We start from the raw sequence: 19,865 nt of genomic DNA on the forward strand, positions 1-19,865 counted from the left end.
GCTACAGTCCATGGGGTCGCAAAGAGTTGGACATGACTGAAGTGACTTAGCATGCAGTTAGGCAGCAGAGTGTAAAGGTCAGGAGGGCGGGTATTGGCCCCCAACAGCCCGGTTTCAGATCCTGACTCCTCCCTGTTCACGCTCTGTGACCTGAGGACAATCACCTCAGTTTTTAGGGCCTGTTTCTGCACCAGTAGAAGGGGGACAATGTCAGCTCTTTAAACTGGAGTCGACATAGAACAGGGCAAAGAGGGTGGCACATGCACCTGTTGTGGGTGTGGGGAGCGCCATCACCCCCACTCCTGGTAGAGGCTGGCCCCAGCAGCATGGGGCCCACCTGATGCAATGGACACCTCCTCCCGCCCCTGTCTCCATTTCCTCCTGGGCTCCAGGGTAACCCAGGGTCTCCTCCTGTCCTGATCTTCGTCTTTTCTCTTGAATTCTGCACTCAGGACCACTCCCTTGGCTCCTTATTCTGCCCCCTTCACTCTTGTCCCCACCTGCAGGGTGACCTGGTCCATTGCCTGGGCTGTGACAGATGGGTGCTAGTGATCACGTTTGACTTGAACCCCATTCGAACCCAGGTCTCCCCTTTCAATGCCCACAGCCAAACCGAAGGCTAAGGCACATAACTTGGACCCAATGAAGCAGGGTCAGCAGGGTGCAGGCCGACGACACCCAGGGATGAAAGCCTGGGGTCCCAGGCTCCTCTCACCTTCCACATCCCACTGCCACCCAGCTCCAAAGAGGCCGTGCTCTGCTGCCCTCCTATCTTTTCATTCTTTTCATCAGCTCCAGACATATTTATGGGGTTCTGCTCTGTGCGAGATGCTGGGTCTACAGAAGCACCCAATACAGACAACAGTCTCCCCTTAAGAAGACACGCGGTCTCCCCCACCACCACACCCGGTTCTCACCACACGTCATAGACACATCTGCCTCCTCCATCCTGGCCTGGACATGTCACTGCCAGCTCCAAAGCCCCCATTCATCCGATGGCTGGTCTCTCAGACCCCAGTTCCTGTCCGCCCCCCCCACCCCCCCACCAACTCCTACAGGCACCTTCCACCTGTGTTTCCCCTGGATCTCGGCCATTGTCCAAAGCACTTCGCCCCCACTGTCCTCCCTTCAGGCACTTGCCCAGGCAGGGTCCCCTCCCAGACAGTCCTTTCCCAGTTTTGCTGTCACAACCCTGCCTCCTTTCAAGGTGTGGGTCAAGGGTCAACCCCATCTGCCCTCAACTCTCCTCTCTCAGCAGAGGCATCTCTGATGGTTCCTGGTCTGTGGTTACTGCCTCCCCTTCCTGGCTCCTAGTCCCTAGAGGTGGAGGTGAGGTGGGTCTTGCTCACTCTTGACCCTTCAAATGTCTGCTGCAAAGGCCTTTCCCCATTGGAGGTATTACAGGTTTTAAACAATGTTTAATTCTAATTTACTTTTTAATCTGTGGATTCATCAGTATTTCCTTGTTCGAGTTGCCTCCATCCAGAAGGGGCAGGAAGGGCACTGTTTCGAGGGAGCCCCTACCATCACGGGGAGCTCGGGAATGCAACGTTCCCAGGCAGAATTCTAGCTCCTTCTGCCCAGGGCTGCATTTGACAGCTTGTGGACATCAGGCTGGAGTTGGCTCTGAGAGATTGTAAAGCTGCTGAGGGATGGAAGATGAAAACATGCTGTGGTGCGGAGGGTGGGTGAGCTGGGGGTGGGGCTCTGCAGCCCCCTGGTCCCCACAGGCCACTGCACAGGTGGGCAGGCGGGCAGACGGGTGTCCTCCAGGAGGCCTGGGGTAGGGAGGACAGGGTGGGGCGTGTCCCTCCACTCACAGGGAGGCTGTGATCTGCACAGATAGGTAAAGCCCTCTACCCTCCATGAGAGCCACCAGCTGGGCTCTCCCAGATTCCTCTCCAGGAGCATACAGCCCCTCTGAGGAGCCCCACGTGGGCTCCTGAAATGACTCCGAGGGTGACCTGAGTCACTCAGATTGAGCTTTCCCGGGAGCCACCTGCGCTCCAGGTAGGGCAAAGGTTTGTGCTCAGCCTGTGATGACGCAGAGGCTGGGAAGCTGAGGAGGTTCTTGCCCTATGCTAGGGACTGTTTTTATGCCTCTACTTGTGTCATTTCACCAAGCCCGAAAAAGGGCGATGCAAGCACAGGGTCAAGCAGCTGGGAGAGTGAGAGCCGAACACTCAGAGTTAGTTCTTCCCCAGGAGCCACAGGCCAGGACTGCTGTGCTCGTGGACCAGATCCCCTATCTATGGGACCCCAGAAGTTGCTCGCTCACCAGAGAAACTAGCCCGACAATGAACAGTTTGCTGGTTTGCTTTGAACCCGGTGTGGGGATCTGAGAAGGAGAAAGATGCACTTGGCTTTCATCCGTTGAGTTGGATGATGGATCTCAGCGACTCAGCAGTTGGGCTCAAGATCCATGATCGAGTTAGGTGTGGGAAAACCCCCTAATATGGTTCAAGATCTTGATGGGGAAAGGCCCCCAAGTGGGTCTGCAGCACAGGAGATGTTCCCAGCCCATCTCTGCTTTCCCCCTTTTCCCAATGTGGCACCAAGACAGTCAATTCTGCAAGCGCCTGTGTGCTGGAGTGAGGGGGAAGATGGGCTGCCTGCAAGGAGGAAGTTCAATGGAGGAGGGAGCCAGAGATGCAGGGGAACAGGTGTTGTGGCAAGGGACACATACAACCCCAGATGCCCCCGGTCTCCAGAGCTAACCACCTGGTCACTTGGTGGAGCAGGGGGACCTCCTGAGACTCCATTTTCCAGCTGATGAGTTAGAAAGTATGCGGGCACAGTGCACACTCTGAGTGGGGGTGGACAGGCCTACAGCACATCCCTTGGTGTAGAGAGAGAGGAAGGCTGGCTCCGTCTCAGCCCCATGGGATGTGGCCAAAGGTATGAAGACCCAGTAGCCTGCTCACCTCCGCCTGGGGAGGAGACCCACATTCCTGCAAAGGCCAGGCTGGATGGAAAGTTCACTCCAGAAGTGATGGGATGACCAGTCTAGTGATGTCCCCAACTGGCCCCTTTTGTGCCCTCTGGGGGAGGCCCTGTCCCTTTTTCTCCTCTACACTAGCTTAGCCAAGGACCACATCCCCTTAGAGTCGCCCCAAAGAAAGGGGGGCCATGCAGAGGCTAGGAGGCTGAGTGTGCTAGGCTTTCTGGTCATGAGAAGGGCAGCCTCCACATACCTCAGGAGTGGGGGTTGAACCTGACCCTCCTGCACGTTGGAGGAGACGCGTCTATGGGGGGTAAGGCTTTCTGGCACTTATGGATGGGCTGGAGCCTGGTGGGACAGGCAGGGGGCTGGTGCAGTGGGAAGAGAAACCAGGTTCCTCATGATCAGGAGGCTGGGTCTCTCTTGCCACCTCTCTGTGCTTAGTTCCCATCCAGACCAATCAGCCTCCCTCACAGGGAGTGGGTTTATGGTTATTTACAAGGACCCCCAGCGAAGCAAGGTCAAAGCGCAGCGTCCCTTCTTTGCTTTTATCTCACCCAGTGGCCCGGCCCCTTGCCATCTCTTTGATGACATCTTTGGGACGACAGGGCCCTGGCTCTGGGGCACTGCCAGGCAGGGCAGGATGCTGTGGCTGAGGGTTCTCTGCAGTTGGTGGCATCTCTGACTCCCAACAGACCCACTGACTCAGAAGCACCCATGGTGCTATTTCCCCACATGTGTCAGCATGACCTTACAAGTGCTTTCTGAAGGGCCACTGGTTGGCACATCCATGGGGTGTTGGTTTCCTCCAGTGGGCAGAAAGAAATTCCTGGCTCAGATTGGCAGGAGGCACAGGGTCTGACACCTCTGAGTGACCTTGGAGAAGTCTGTGCCTTTGGGCTTCTGCTGACGCCTCCCAAGTGGAAGATGCCCAACCCCCTTGCAGCTCTAGCAGGCTCACCTCTATGAGGTGGGACCTCTAGCTGCTGGGAGGGGATGGAGGGGGCATCCCTGGCCCTGAAGACAGTCAGAGACAGTCTTCCCCAAATGCTGCCAGAAGTGCCACTGTTCTGCCTGTAATTCAGGGACTTCAGGAAAGGGCTCTGGAATCTTTGGTGATGTGAAGGTCATGGAGAAGTGGAGGTCAAGGACTAGACACATTCTCCTTCCAGCCGGAGTCCTGGGAAACCACACACATTCCCCAGGGTTCCAGAAGCGGAGGAGGCCTTCCTTTGCCACGCGTGGAGCTGCCCAGTTGCTATGGCCCCAGCACTAACAAACAGGAAAGTCGAGAGGAGGCCCCCTCCCTTACCGGAAAGTGCCAAACCAAAACTTGTACCAGTCACTTCCTCCTGAATCATCTGGGGTTTAGAAGATCATTGAAGAAGGAAAGCAAGCCAGCCCCAAGGTGTGAAGCTTCTCAATCTGCCCCACCTCAGAGCTTGCTCGCCCCTGTGTCCCTCAGTGCCATGGCCCATGACCCTCAGTCGACAAGAAATGTGGTGTCTTTGTCACACCTGTGTGCAGTTGCTTTCATGCTCATTCATCCCCGTCCAGACCCTTTTGGGTTCTGAGCATGAGACCTGGTTTCACACTGCTTAAGACCCTTCCTCCCCGTGTGGTGGCTCAGCCCCCACATGGTCTGGCAGCTGGTGCAGCAGGAAGAGGCACAAGGAACTGGACCTCGGGTTTGCAGGGGAGCCTCCAGCAGGCTGCTTTCGAGGTAGGAACGCACTGCAGCTGGAACACCCTCAATGTCATTGAGGCCGGGCAAGGGCTTGGAGAGTGTGCCCCACAGACAGGACCTGGGTAGCCAATGCACTCTGGGCACCCCGTCATGACAGCTCAGGGGCAGGAGCCCAGGAACCACACGTGAGCCTGGGCTCTGCAGGGAGATCCATACACTAAGCAACAATCAAGGAGGCAGACACGACTCTCCACAGTCCCCGAACCCTGCAACGTGGGGCCTGAATGTGGTTGTTTTGTAGAGCAGGGGCTTGCTCTTGGCATTGAAAGGCGGATGGCATTTTTGAGGGGGAGGAGAAGTTGCAGAGAAAGAAGAAATCCTGAAATGACAGACAGTGGGACAGCTGTGGCCTGAACTTGGTGTTCCTGCGCCTCGGATGTGGATGTATTAATTTCCATAAATGCTAATAGCCCATTTCCCCAAGAGCTATTACTTATGTCATCTCCCCTTGGATGCGTTTCAACACAGGGCAGACAAGTGAAAAAGGAAAGGACTGCCCCCACTGGTGGGTTTCCTGTTCCCCAACCCTGACCCCACCAGGTAGCTCAGGACTGTTCCTCTAATTCAGGGTCAAGACCCCCTGCCTTCAGCCCACAACCAGGTCCCTATCATGCCAGGAGGCAAAGAAAGTTACCACCCCAAAAATGCTGAATCACAAAGTAAGCTGAGCAGGAAAGTGGGGGTGGGGTGGGGAGAGACATCATGGCCAGGGAGGAAGGCAGGGTGCTAAGGGACTTCTCACCTGGAGACCCCCTGAGGCTGCTCTAGACAAAGTGTAGACCCCTAAGGAGTCCCTGGACAAATGCCAGGGGGAGCAGAGCCAGGGTAGGCTGCCTGGATGGCAGGGTGGAAAGGTGGGCAGGTACAGTACAGCCACTGCAGCAGGACGCGGTGCAGCAGCTGGGGCTCTGTGTCCTGCGTCCTGCGGGAGCAGCAGCAGGTAGGGGAGGTGGGGAGCGAAGAGAAGCTGAAGATGGGGTAGGGGCAGAGGGACCCGGGTGGGGTGAGGTGTGTAGGTAGCCAGATGAACTAGTGCAGGAGGGGAGTGCCAAGGTCCTGGGGAGCAGGGCAAGGTGGAGAGAGGGCGCCCATGGGGAAACGTAGGGATTGGGAGCAGAGTGGGTGGGAAGATGGGGCTAGGGACCTGAAAGGAGAGGCAGGATGAGCCTTTGAGAGAGAGAGATAGGGAGGATTAGGACCAGGAGCGCTCAGATGGGGGGTGCGCTGAGGCTGGGAGAGGGAATGGAAAGAGGAATGGGGGAGGGGGAGGCGAAGCTGCGGGAAAAGGAGGGGTCAGGGAGGGATGAAGTTGGGGCAGGGGTCGGGATGGGAGCTAAAAGGTCGGGCAGTCTGGCAGACAGGGCAGCCAAAGGAGGGTGGAATGGGGGAAGGGATATGATGGAGAAGGAGGTGAGCCGGCTGGAGAGGAGGTGAGGATGGAGGCGGGTGCGGGGACGCGCTGGGGACAAGGAGATGGAGAGTCAGCGCGGGCCTCGCGGTGCCCGCCGCCGCTCTCCCGGCGCACTGCAGGGGACTGCGCGGACGGCTGGGGTCTCCCCCTGCACTCACCTGGGGGCTCCAGCTCCGGATCCTCTATCCCGCTCCGGATCTTCCTTCCCGCCCTGCCCCTGCGACTTTAGCGCCCCCGAATCCCGCTTGCTCCACCAGGTTCCGCCCGCAGCATCTTCACCTCGTGGGACGCCCGGGGCCACTCCTCTTCTAGATTCTCATTGGTTATTCTTCACGCCAGTCACACTCTTATTGGCTGAGGGATCGCCGACCATGCAAATTAGGACGGGCCCGCCGCCGCGCCGATTGGCTGGCGCTGCTGGAGCGGAGACCCTGGACTTGGGCTCTGATTGGTCCCTGCGTCCTGCTGACGTGAATGACGGAGAGCGAGTTCTTCCCTTTCCAAGGCTCCTCTGGCTGTTGGCAGCGGATCGGGCGCCCCTTGGCCGGTCCTCGGCCCGCAGGGTCTGCGGTCCTGGTGGGCCCCGGCCAGCGCCGGGCCTCTGGATCCGTCGTAGAGGCACTTCCTCAGAAGCCTGGGGCTCGACGCCCGAGGGCGGGGGCGGCTGCCTCAGGCGCGTCTCCTAGGTAACGCTGCCTGCCACGGGCGGAACCACGTTGGCTGGCACCGCGGGGGAGATTGGACTCAGTCCAGAGGCTCAGGGGCCACCGAGCGGCCCGAGGCCTTGATCCCGAAGTGTATGTGGGGTGCTCCGTCCGACTCTTCTGGGGGCCCGGGGCCTGAGGGGCGCGGCAACTCGGATAGCGCGGGGCTGTGTCCGCGTCGGTCGCATTTTCCTCCCCCTCTCCTTGACTTTTGGTGTGGCCCGGGCCGCCCGGGCCGCCCGGTCCTGTAGGGTATCGGGGGCTTCTTAGGGCTCAACCTCTGCACTTTGCCCCTAGACTCCGCACCCACTGGCAGCGCTTCAGCTTCCGGCGACCGCGTGGGCTTTGCTGAGACCGCGGCATTGGCCCTCCCCTTTTCCCGTTCGGACCCCTGCTGGGGACCCCCTGCTTTGCCTGCCGACCCGACCCAGCGCCGCTGCCCGGTGGAGATCTGGAGACTCCCTGACCCTCACGGGATTCCCTGCTCCGATGGTCCTGCCTGCCTAAGGCCTTCCCTGGAGCTGCTCCCGCCTTCCCCTCCGCTGTCCAGCCCGCCGACCTTCTGACCGCCTCCGAGCTCCCCACTTGGGCCCCTGTGTTCTTGAGACCCCCAGTGCTCTGTCTCCTGCTGCCTTCTTCAGACCCTTGCACATTTCTTTCCATGTCTGTCTCTATAGAAGACAGATGCCTTCGCAGCCCTGGTCCTGCCTTCACTGTCGCACTATGTGATTTTGACTGAAGCGCAGGTGGGAAGTCTCACAAGCTTGTGTAGTTGGAAAAGGTGTACTTTAGATGATTGTGCCGTCGCCGCCAGTTCCAAGCCGGGTCTCCATCATAGCTCCCTGCACCCTCCTCTCCTCTGTGATTTTTATAGGTCACAACCACCTCTTTTGTGTGCTAACTTGTATCCTGTGTTTCTGCTTCCCTTCAGATACATTCCTCGAGGTCAACGTGGTTGTCTGCAGTGTTCTCCAGGGCCTGGCACAGGGTAGGTACTCAAAGAACACTCCTTGAAAGAGGAATTCCAGGTAGGGCTTAATTAGACTTCTGCTTACTCTCGAAAATAAAGGAGAAGGGGGGTTTCTTCTCAAGTGGTACATTTGGTAAAGAATCTGCCTGCCAATGCAGGAGATGCGGGTTTGACCCCAGGGTCTGGTAGATTCCCTGAAGTCGGAAATGGCAACCCACCCAGTATTCTTGCCTGGGAAATCTCATGGGCAGAGGAGCCTGGCAGGCTACAGTCCATGGGCTCACAAAGAGTTGGACACGACTGAATACATACACACATGCGCTTGGTGTCTACTCTCAAAAAGGCTCCCAAGCTTTCAAGGTTCAGGAAGGCCAGATCTCCTTCGCGTCTGGGAGGCAAGCTTCCTTGTGCCCGGGAAGTTCCTTGTGGCTCCTGTCCCTCCCTTTCCTTGGTGAATCACTGCTGACGAGACCTCAGCTCAGCTGATCACTTCAGTGCCTAGGTCCCTCCTCTTCTCCACCCACCCCCCCCCACCCCCACCTTGCCAAAAAGGGAGACTGGGTTAGGCTTGTCTTCTCTGGGCTGCTCAGGCTTGCCCCCTAGTCTTTGTCCCACTGGTTATTTAGATTCTTGAAGACAGGGTATTTGACAGTCCGCTTCACCATACTGGGACAGAACAGGTGCTTGGTGAATATTTGTTGATCAGGTAAGTCTGCAGAAGCAAAGACTTCCAGGGAGCTTCAGAGGCCTCCCTCCTTTTGTAGGTGGGAGACAGATGCTGGGAGGGCAGAGACTTTGCAGAAGTCAGAGAGGAGAGCAAGGATCAGCCCAGGCTCCTCGACCTCTTTGCTCTCACTTTGCCCTTGAGAGCTTCTCCTGGCCTTGGTGGGCAGAGGGGCTGGCATAGGTTATAATGGCTTTGATGTTTGTACGACTGGCTATATGGTTTCAGGCTGGCTGTTTAACCTCAGGATCTCACTTTTCACATCTGTAAGAAGGGGACAGTAGTGGTACTTATCTTTGAGTTATTGGAATAGCAAATATGAAAATGTGAGTGCCTGGCTCATGATAAGGACTCAGTAAAAGTTGGTGCCTTTTCTTCCCCCTTCCTCTGGAGAGGCCCTTGTACCTTTTTCTTGGGCTCAAAGCACGGGACCCTCCTAGTTTTCTCTATGGTTCCTCTGGCCCCAAAGGCCCTTCTGCCTTCCTCCACAGCTTTCTTCATTCCTCTCCAGCATAATTGAATGATTTACTTAATCATTAGAAAGGTTTACACTGAGGACCTAGTCCTGACCTCATGGAGCTCAGTCCCTGCAGGACGACAGTGACCATGTAGCCTGGAGAAGCTGGGTGACTCTTCTGTGATAGGGTCCCGTGTGAGGGGGTGTGTATGGGTGGAGCTGCTTTCCTGGGGAGGTGGCACCAGAGGAAGACTCATCCAGGGGTGTGTGTGGCTGTCAAGGGGGATAGAGGGCGTGCTGAATGGGAGGAACTGAAGCAAGGGCAGGGTGGAGTGTACAGGAGTGTGGGCCGGGTGAGAGCCGTTTGGGGCACTGGGTGGGGGGTGCAGGCGGGAGGGGAAGAGCTCTGTGTGTAATGGAGCCCCTGGGACTGTCCAGGCTCCTACTCCCAGGAGCCTGTGTCTCAGGAGTCACCTCTCCCTCCATCACCCACTCCAGTAGTCACTCCATCTCCACCACCTGCCTCCACCTGCCTGGCTCAGAGCTTTGATCTTGGGAGACCTGCCTTTCATCCCAGCACGTCTCCTGCAGTGCCATCCTGTCATCGCAACCGGTCCTGGCAAATGTGGTATTGGGTCCCCTCGTCCCCCAGAGAAGTGGGGGGATGCACTAGGTTAGGGATCTGGGGCGAGGGAGCCACCTACAAAGGGGGCATTGTCCTGGAGCCAGGAATCACCGCCACTGGGGCCTCCTTCCAGAGGGTGTTTCCCTACATGTGCTTCTGAGGCAGAAAGGGCTTTGCTGTAGAGTTACCCCCCAGTCTGTGAAGGCCCTCACTTTGCAGGAATAAACCTCTCAATTTTATAACTAATGTTAATGATGAAACATTTCTTTGAAAAAGAGAAAAACTGGGGAGACAAGTTTATTGAAACTTCAGTTTCAGGGCTGAATTGATTGAGCTCTGATTGTAAGTGCGGTATCAAGGCTCCAGGAGAGTAGGTTTCCTTCTGCAAGCAGTGGGCCAGGGAGTAGGTCAGTACAGGACAGCTGATACGTGTTCTGACCAAAAGTGCAGAAGCCTGCTGGGTGCAGAAGCACAGAGGAGCTGGCCCTGGGAGACAGCTTGTCCAGAGGGTGCTGTGGCTGGGGTCCCAGTGAAGACACACACTGTGTATGTCATCTCTGAGACCAGCCCCGAGGCCCTTGGGCCAGAACTGGGGAGGGTAGTTCTGCAAAACAAGTGGTATTGAGCAGACAAACATAACCCACAGAGGAAAAAACCCCACATAAACCGGTGTGTGTGCCTTACTGTTCATACAGTAACAGTCTGGATCTGGAGGCCCAAGGAGATGTATGTAGGGTTGGGGTGGTGTTCCAGTGGGGGCCGGACCCCGCGCTGAAGCCTACCGGGTGTGGGAGAGCGTCTCAGGGGGGCCAGTCGCATTCATACCTCCAGGGCCCCCCTGCATTCCCAGCACAGCCTGGGAGTGTGGAGGGTGGGCCAGCTGCCTGAAGCCCTGTATTTCAAGTCCCTTTAGAGCAACCTTTCTCCAGCTTTTTAGTGTCACACTGCTTTATGCTTTAAAAAATGATTGAGGACTCCAAATAACTTCCTAAAATGTGAATGATGCCTACCAACATTTATTGTTGAGAAATGTCGACAGTGTTATTAATTCATTTAAAAACAGTAGACCTAGTACTTTTGCCTGGAAAATCCCATGGATGGAGGAGCCTGGTAGGCTGCAGTCCGTGAGGTCGCTAAGAGTCAGACACGACTGAGCGACTGCACTTTCACTTTTCACTTTCATGCATTGGAGAAGGAAATGGCAACCCACTCCTGTGTTCTTCCCTGGAGAATCCCAGAGATGGCGGAGCCTGGTGGGTTGCCGTCTGTAGGGTCGCACAGAGTCAGACATGACTGAAGCGACTTAGCAGCAGCAGCAGCAGCAGCAGACCTGTTACATATTAATATAAAAATATATTTTTTTAATGAAAGCCAGCCACGTTTTCTGAAACAAAAACATTACCAAGAAGAGTGGGGCTGTTTTGTGTGTGTGTTTGTTTTTGAAATATTTATTTATTTGGCTGTGCTGGGTCTTAGTTGCAGCATGTGGAATCTAGTTCCCTGACCAGGGATCAAACCCCCAGCATTAGGCACACACAGTCTTAGCCACTGGACTACCAGGGAAGACGCTTTTTTGGGTTTTTGCTTTGTTTTTGTTTTGTGTGATTGTGAATCCCAGCGGGCACTGCTTCTCTGTTGAGTCTGTTGTCATTTTGCTTGAAGGATTTGAAGGAGACGCAGATGGGTGGACGGGGAGCCCTTAGAGAACTGTGGATATTCTGCTTCTGTGCTGTACCCAAACCCACAAGTGATCGTTCCTTAAGGGTTTCTCACAAGCAGAGCAGAGTTTGACACCCTGTCTGAAAACTTTCACACTGTTACATTGAATCCTCTGGTTTGCATCGCACTTTGGGTGTATCGTTCCCCATGCAAGATTTTACATCATTGTGCTTATTCTCTCGGACAATAACTGCTTCTGAGTTAGGCAGATCTTCCAAATATTGACACATCTACTCACACAATTTCAAAAGCTCACTGTTTGTTACCAGCACTACCCCTCTTGTCAGGAAAGTCTTCAAGAGTTATGAAGCTGTCAGGCTCGCAGTGGAGGGCACAGATTTTCCCAATTCTGAATTTTGCCTGAAACCTCAGTTTTTATGAGTTTACCTTGAAGTGACAGATTCATTTTGTTCACACTGTGTTTGAAGCTCCCAGTTCTGAATCACCATTGTTTGTCTCTGAGCTGTTCTTTTAGTAAGAATGGTGTTGCTGAGTGCAGGAAGGAGGCAGTTTAACTCACAGCCCAGCGATCATGTCCGGCTTACCCCGGGGTGACCCTGGCCCTTCATTTGGCAGCAGAAATGCTTTTTGTGCTTTACCCCCTTTCATCACAGAATGTTAAAAGCACGCATCCTCAAGGGTCAAATCAAGATGTAACAAAATCCATAGTTTGCACAGCCTCCCCAGGGACCTTATTAAGCGAAGCTGCTGGACTCTGTGCTGTGAGGGGTGAAGAGCACAGGGCGGCTGGTGGGCTTTGGTTGCCATTGTCTTGGGAGGTGATGAGGCCCTAGTAGCTTCACCCACCATTGCCTTGGCACTATCAGCACAAATGCCAACCCAGTGAAAGACTCAGGTGGCATCTGGAGGTTATGAAAATAGCTCTGAGCCTCTGGAACCCTTGACCACCTCCGAGAACCTTGGGGCTTTGTGGATTGCATTTAGAAACCTGCTGTCTTTGAAGACCAAACCCACTGCCCTTTCTCCTTGCTGGCCATTTTAGGAGAATTTGGCCTCTTATCAAGGCCAAGGGCTTAAGATTCTGTTTCAGTTGAAGACAGTCTCAAGATCCTCATCTGCAGGAAGGCAGATAAAATCTTGAATGAGCCAGGTTGCCAAGACACCCTGAACACTCAGTCTGTCCCCACCTGGCTCCACCAGCAGGACTGTGGCTCGGCTGTCCTGGGGGCCAGACTCCAGGGTCCCCTTGAGCCAGGGCTTTCGTGGTGACGTCTGGACCGCTGGCCTTGCTCCCATGCTGCCTGCCTTTTTGTATGTGTCTCAAGGCGGCCACTCCTATGGTGTCCCCCTTGGCAGCTCTGAGCTGATGGCCTCTCTGCTCCGAAGGCCCCAGAGGAGAGTGTTCTTGCAACAGAACCAACAGAAGCTCTGAGCTCACATCTTATTGGCTCTGAGTGGGTCATGCCCCCCAGGCCCTTCTAAGAGCCCCAGTTCCCAAGGCCTGGTGCCCTTGTGCAGGGCTCCACCTCTGCAGCTGGACAGAGCATGTGGCAGTCCCTAAACCAGTCACCGAGGCTGGAGTAGGCGTGCTCTGATTGGCCAGGGCAAGGCGGCTTGGATGCCAGTCCTCGGCTGCAGTGGGGGTTGGGGAGGTCAGAGTGTGGGTCGCCGGGGTGGTGGTTCTCCTGGTATTAGTGGGAGGTTCTCTAAGCGCTGGGCCCTCATAACTCTCTTATTTATTTGAACACCAATGGTGCAGGTAATCCCAGAGGCCCCAGGGACCTGGGGACTGGCAGAATGCACGACTGGCACAGGATCTTTGACCAAAACCAGCTGGTCCCTCCGCACCCACAGAGAGCACGCCAGCCTCTGAAGGAATCGACGGCGTTTCAGTGTGTCCTGAAGTGGCTCGATGGCCCGCTAATTAAGCAGGTAAAGAAACCGACTCTTTAATGTCAAATGCTTGCTTTGACCTCTCTGAGCTGAGACAGTATCGATTTTCACGTGTTTATCTGAGTCTTTCACTGTGCCCATCACCCCTGGCGGTGGCAGCATTTGGAGGCAAAGTGGCCCATCAGCAAAGAGGGTATGTAATTCAGCGACTCGGTCAGCACTTTTGACCCTGACTCAAGGCTTCTTGCTGCCTATAGTGGAGCAATCCAAAAACCTGGGTAATTCGATTTTCTGAATTATTTCCTGGCCAGATTGTTTGCAAGGGCTGGCCTTGTGTGTGGCTCAGCACGGCCTGGGGGTTAGAACTGCAGGGGTGGAGCTCTGGGCATCCTGGGAGATGTGAGGTGGAGGTACCACCGCCTTTGCACACTCAGGCCCTTGTTTTGGGGCCCTGTGTCCATCTCTGCCCTCAGCTGCCAGGGAACCTGCCAGAAAAGCTGGTGTTTATGTGCCTCCACAGAACACCCATGTGATTGTACTGTCCTGGGGAGGCCCAGGGTTCTGGGGGGATGCACAGGAAGGATCCAGGCCTGCCACTGTGAGCATGCGGCTTGTGGGGTTTGGCTTGGCGAGACCGTATCTTCTTCCTCTGCATCTGGCAGAGCAATTCTCCTTGCATTCAGAGTTGTCTGAGCACTAGGTCTGAGAATAACCTACTATTGTTAAATCGCTCACATCCTGCATCATCACTTCAGACCCTGTGACTGAGCACCTGCTGTGTGCTTGCTGCCGTGTAGACACTGTGGTGATTACTGCTCTTGCAGCTTTGTTTCATTCTTTGGCCACACTGATGCCATATAGGGTCCCAGTTCCTCAGCCAGGGAGCGCACCCATGCCCACTACATTGGAAGCGCAGAGGCTTAACCGCTGGACTTCCAGGGACGTCCCTAACAACTTTACCTAAGGCGCTTTACTTGTGTTGGTTCACTTCATCCTCACAACAGCCCTACGAAGTAGGTAGCATCATAACCCCCGTTTTACAGAAGAGGAAGCAACACGAGTGACGAGGAGTCAGATGCCTAGAGTAACACAGCTCCAGCCGGCTAGCTGGGACTCCAAGCTGGGGAGACCAGCTCCAGCAGCTCTGCCTCCAGGGGCTCATGAGCTAGTAGACAGCAGTTGTCTCTTGCCTAGGAATTTTACAAAGGAAATTTCTTTCATTTTCCTATTTTACTTTATTAATGCATTTTAACTTGTTTTTGAAAAGGTAATTCCCATAGTTCAAAATTCAAGGGGGCACACAAGGCAAGTGTATTGTCCTACGGCTGTCTCATCCTGGATATAGCCGGTATTTACCTGTTTTCTCTACAACCTTTCAGACATTCTAAGCAACCACAACAAATAAATATACAATACAAATAAGTGTATTTCTCTCTTTTTTTGGCATGAATGGTAGCTTATTGCTATATTCTATATCTTAAAAAATATTCTTAACAGTATGAATTATACATTGGTAAATGTGGATCATTTTTACTTCCTTCCCAAAGATAAAGTCAATACTTTCATGAAAGTCACATAATTGGGTTTCCATTCAGGGATTTCTGGGAAAGAAAGGATCAAAATGAGACTCTTTGATAAACAAAATAAACAAAAACAACCCCCCCCCATTTATGTTATAGACTGTTCATGTCATTTCATGAAGAATTTCTTATTCTTCCTTAAGACAGCATAGCTTTTCCTATATGAATGACCTGTCATCCATTCATTAGGTCCTTCCTTAAAATGACTACTTGTTCTGACTCCAGGTGTTTGCTTTTATAGACATTATGATAATGGATAATGTCATTGAAATAATTTTTAAAAATGTACACTGTAGAATAGAGTCATACATTAAAAGCTAACATTTAAAACCCACTTATAAGTTGTTTATAAAAAAATCACAGTTTAAACATGAAGACATTAAGTATATGTCTTCAAACCATATGTATGAAAGGAAAAGAATGGAAAAAAAGATACCCATGTAAACTCTAAGCATTAGAAAGCTTTGTGGCTGTACTAATTTCAGAAAAAGTAGAGTTCAAGGTGAAGCGTATATCACCAGAGATAAAGGGACATCTCATACTGACAGTGACGGTCAGGAAGATGCAATGGCCCTAAATGTGTGTGCTCCTCTGATGGGAGCCCCCGAAGTCACCCCCAGGTGTGGTGATTGACTAGGAGGACTTGACATGACTCAGCACATAGTCATCTTCAAAGGAAAGATTTGTTTTGGTGAAAAAATAAGAGTAAGATCAGCCAAGGGAAGGGCATATGGGATGCAATGGGTATGAACTCCCAGGGTCCTCTGCCATGGGATTCCCACAAGACATACTCCAGCAACGAGCTGGGACAATACCTGTGACATCCTGCCAACCAAGGAAGCTTGTCAGAGACTCAGTGCCAACAGGTTGTAAAAAAACCTCAGGGCTTTTTGGGAACTGGTCATGTAGACACACTCTGCCTAGCACATAGTAGGATTCCAGAGTTCCAGAAGGAAAGCAAGTGATCAGTATAAATCACTTTGTACAAGAAGTTTAGTACTAGTAAGCCATTCCAATCCATTAGGGTGGTGGTGAAGTCTGTGTCCCCAGACTGCAAACTCCAGCCAAGGGCCAGACCTGTAAGCCAGCATTTTAAAGACTAACTGGCCTGCTATTATATCTCGTTTGTGCCCAGCACCCAGTAGCACAGCTTTCAAATCCGTGAAGCAAAGTTTGTAGAACCAAAGGGAACTGCATTTAGATTCACCTTTATAATTGGAGGCTTTTTAACTCTCTCAATAAGTGGTAGAACCAATAGACTCCCCCTACCCCCCTGCAAAAAAAAAAAACCATCACCAGGGTGTGAAAGATCTGAACACCACCAACCACCTTAACTGAATTGTCATCGTGAAAACACTATACCTAACAAATAAAATACACCTTCTCAAGTGCCTGTGGAACGTTTACAGAGATAGATAATATGCTTGGTCATGAAAATAAATCCCAATAAATTTAAAAGGATTGAAATTATGAAGAATATGTTCACTGACCAATATGTTATTAAATTAAAAAATCAATAATAATAAGATAACCAGAAAATCCCCAAATAGTAGAAAATTAAACAACACTCTGCTCACTAGTAACCCTTGGGTCAAAGAATTCAGAGAGAGATTAGAAAGTAATTGGAACTAACTGGTATAAGAATATATCAAGATTTGTGGGATGCAGTTAATGCAGTCGTTTGAGGGAAACTTGCAACTTTATATAACTACATTAGAAAAGAAGAAAAATGCAGGCATACTTCATTTTATTATGCTTTGTAGATATTGTATTCCTCCCACCCCCCCTACAAATTGAAGGTTTTTGACAACTCTGCATGGAGACAGTCCATCAGTGCCATTTTCCCAGCATTTGCTTATTTTATTTCTCTGTCACATTTTGGTAATCTTGCAATATTTCAGGCTTTTTTATTATTATTATCTGTGTTATGTTGACCTGTCATCAATGATCTTTGATAACTCACTGAAGGGTCAGATGATAGATGGTATTTTGTAATAAATTGTTTTAAAATTAAAGTAGGTACATTGTTTTCTTAGACATAATGCTATTGTACACTTAATAGATTACAGTATAGTATAAACATAATTTTATATGCACTGGGAAACAAAAAATCCATGTGACTCACTTTATTAAGATATTCACTTTATTGCAGTGGTCTGGGACTGAACCCTCTGTCTCTGAGGTCTGCCTGTGTAAAATCAACAATCTCTGCTTTCTCCTTAAGAATCTAGACAGAAGGAATAAATTAAAACCAAAGAAAGAGAAGAAGGAAATAGGAAATATATGGGCAGAAATCAATAAAGGACAAATAATAAGAAGATCAGTAAAGCTAGAAGTTGGTTCTTTGAAAAGATTAATTATATTGATAAACCCGTGGCAAGACTGATCATGAGAAGAGAGAAGAGACACAGATTATCAATATTAGGAGAGGAAGAAGGGGCATCAGCACATATCCTACAGACATTAAAAAGATAATCAAGGGACATTATGAGTAACTTATGTGCCAATAAAAATAACTTAGATGAAATGGATACGTTTCTTGAAAAGCACAATTTACCAAAAGTGACACCAGAAGAAATAGAAAATCTAAATAGCCCTATATATTTTTACTTTGTTCATTTTTTCTTAATTTATTTTTAATTGAAGGATAATTACAATATTGTGTTGGTTTCTGCCATACATCAACATGGATCAGCCGTAGTATACATATGTCCCCTCCCTTTTGAGCCTCCCTCGCACCTCCCACCCCCCACCCCATCTCACCCCTCTGGGTTTGAGTTCCTTGAGTCATACAGCAAATTCCCACTTAAATAGCCCCATATTTATTAAAGAAACTCAATTCATAATTAAAACATTTTCAAACTTAAATGACTTCATTGTTGAATTTAATAAAATATTAAAGGAAGAAATAATACCAATTGTAGACCAACACTCAGAAAATAGAGTAGGAGGGAATTGTTCTCAGGTGTTTATTTTGAGGCCATCATAACCTTGATACCCAAACCGGACAAGGACATGAAAAGAAAAGTACAGATTGCCATCTCTTGTGAATGTTAACACAAAATTCCTTAGTATATTAGGACATCAGATCCAGCAGTGTATACAGAAGGTAGGAGGACATCATGGTGGGGTTTATCACAGGAATGCAAAGTTGGTTTTACACACAAAAATCAGCCAAGATTAAAAGATCGAGTAGGGAAAAAGTCAAAAGTTCAGTTTAGATGATCTTACAGATTTGTACAGTTTCAGTTATTTTGAGAATTGATAGCTTTAGATGATAGCAAACTTCCCTGTAAAAGGTGTTGGCTACAAATATTATGTACCTTTTTGAACTCAAGTCACTTATTAGTCATTTTGGTATGTTTTTCTTACTTTTTATTTACCTTTTTGATTTAGTTTTCATTTTACCATGAATGTTGATTACTCGGTTGGCCCAAAAGTTCATTCAAGTTTTCCCATAAGATAATCACAGAAAAACCCAAACAAACTTTTGGGCCAACCTAATTCTTTCCTTTGGAATGGCTATTTCACTTGTATTTACTGTGTGTTTGGAGCTGTGCAGGGGACATGAGGGTGGCCCCCCCGCCCCCAAGTCTGTCTTCACAGAGCTCTCTGTTCAGCACGAGGAGACAGCTAGAAACCTACCCGAGGAGAGTTGAGCACAAAGTCTCAGAGAGGTGGAGGCGGTGGTCGGGCTGTGGAGGCCAGGAGAAGACCCAGCTCCCGGGTGATCTGGGAGTTCCCTGGTCCTGGCTGCTGGTCACCTCCCTGGGAGCGTGGTGAGGGGGCCAGGGGGGCTGATGGTGGTGCCCTGGGTGGTGCCTGCAGCGAGGGGAGGCCCAGGCCCCCGGGAGGTGTGCACACTGAGCCCCCCCACCCCCCACCGCCTTGCATGATTTGGTCCCCAGTCCTGAGGATATAGCAGGAGGAGAATATTCCAGGCTCTCATCCCTTCCCCACCAGAGCTAAGACTGACCACCAGCATGTAAACAGACAACTTAGAAACATGGGAGATACTGATATAAAACCAGGTCAGAGGATGAGGGTCTGGATGGCGGGGGTCAGGGAAGGCCTCCCTGGTCAGGGCCTCATGGGAATGAGGGGGCGAGCGCAGTAAAGGGGCTCCAGGGGGTGGGGAGCGGGGTGAAGAACAGTGCTGAGGGGGAGGGATGAGGGTCTGGGCTCAAGATCCCCCCAGATCTGTTGGCATATTCCCCCCTGCCAGCTGCTCCCATTTGCTGGGACTCACCTGCTGGACCCGGGAGGCTGGGCGGGCAGGCGGCCACCAGCCGGTCCCACCTGTTTCTCTTCCCTTCATATTCCACACCCTGCTGTCACCACGGCCCTCGGCAGTTCCTTCACTGACACCCAGAATGTGCCCTCTGCTCACCCCAGCTCCTCAAGTCCTCCCCTCTGCGTTCCGATCCCCACGTGGAGCTGGAGTGGTTTTCCTTCTCCTTTATTGAGGTATAACTGACGAAGCCGTAGGACACTTGGAGGGCCCAGCGTGATGATCTGACATCCACATAAACTGCAAAAGGATCCCACTCCAATTTAGTTAACACATGCTTCATCTCACGTTGGACTGATTTCCGTGAAATCCCGAATCAGGTGGTGTCACTGCCTCTCAGGGTCTTTCCCTGACCCGTCATCCTGTTTGGAGTAGAAGTGGCCTGCGAGGGTGGCTCCTGCCCCTTCTCCAATTAAACACAATCCCATTGTTTTATTAAATTTTTTTTTTTCAGTATTTGAAAAAAACTTCAGCCACTGTGTGCTGCATGTGGGATCTTAGTTCCCTGACCAGGGATCAATCCAGTTCCCTCAGCCTTGGAAGCTCAGAGTCTTAACCACTGGACCACCAGGGAAGTCACTGGGTGTTCTGTTTTGAAATGCACTTTGGCTTTTGTTTTTATTCAGGTGTGGTGGGGACAGCAGAGCAGGGGACGATTGCCACTGAAAAGATAGTTTCTTCCTTTGGGCTCCCCAAGGGAGGGGACGCATATCCCCGAAGGGTCCCACTGGGAAGCAGTTGGGTTGGTGGGGAGGCAGCGGGGTAAGAGGAGAGCTGGGGCAAAAGCCTATATCATGGTTTTTGTGGAAAGGGATGGGCAAGGCTGGGTAAGCAGCTGCACA

General features: G+C 51.6%; 1 protein-coding gene across 1 annotated transcript in view; it reads left to right on the top strand.

The window, feature by feature from the left end:
• Positions 1-6,646: 6,646 nt before the first annotated feature.
• NPHP4 (nephrocystin 4) overlaps positions 6,647-19,865 on the top strand; it is a 139,434-nt gene continuing 126,215 nt past the window's right edge. Inside the window, exons 1-3 of the mRNA XM_055582455.1 lie at positions 6,647-6,785; positions 7,735-7,791; positions 13,019-13,191. Of these exons, the coding sequence (XP_055438430.1) occupies positions 13,057-13,191 (135 nt within the window). The 5' untranslated portion in view covers positions 6,647-6,785; positions 7,735-7,791; positions 13,019-13,056. The remainder of the gene's footprint in view (positions 6,786-7,734; positions 7,792-13,018; positions 13,192-19,865) is intronic.

Source organism: Bubalus kerabau, chromosome 5 (assembly GCF_029407905.1).
Source record: "Bubalus kerabau isolate K-KA32 ecotype Philippines breed swamp buffalo chromosome 5, PCC_UOA_SB_1v2, whole genome shotgun sequence".
Taxonomy (NCBI): domain Eukaryota; kingdom Metazoa; phylum Chordata; class Mammalia; order Artiodactyla; family Bovidae; genus Bubalus; species Bubalus kerabau.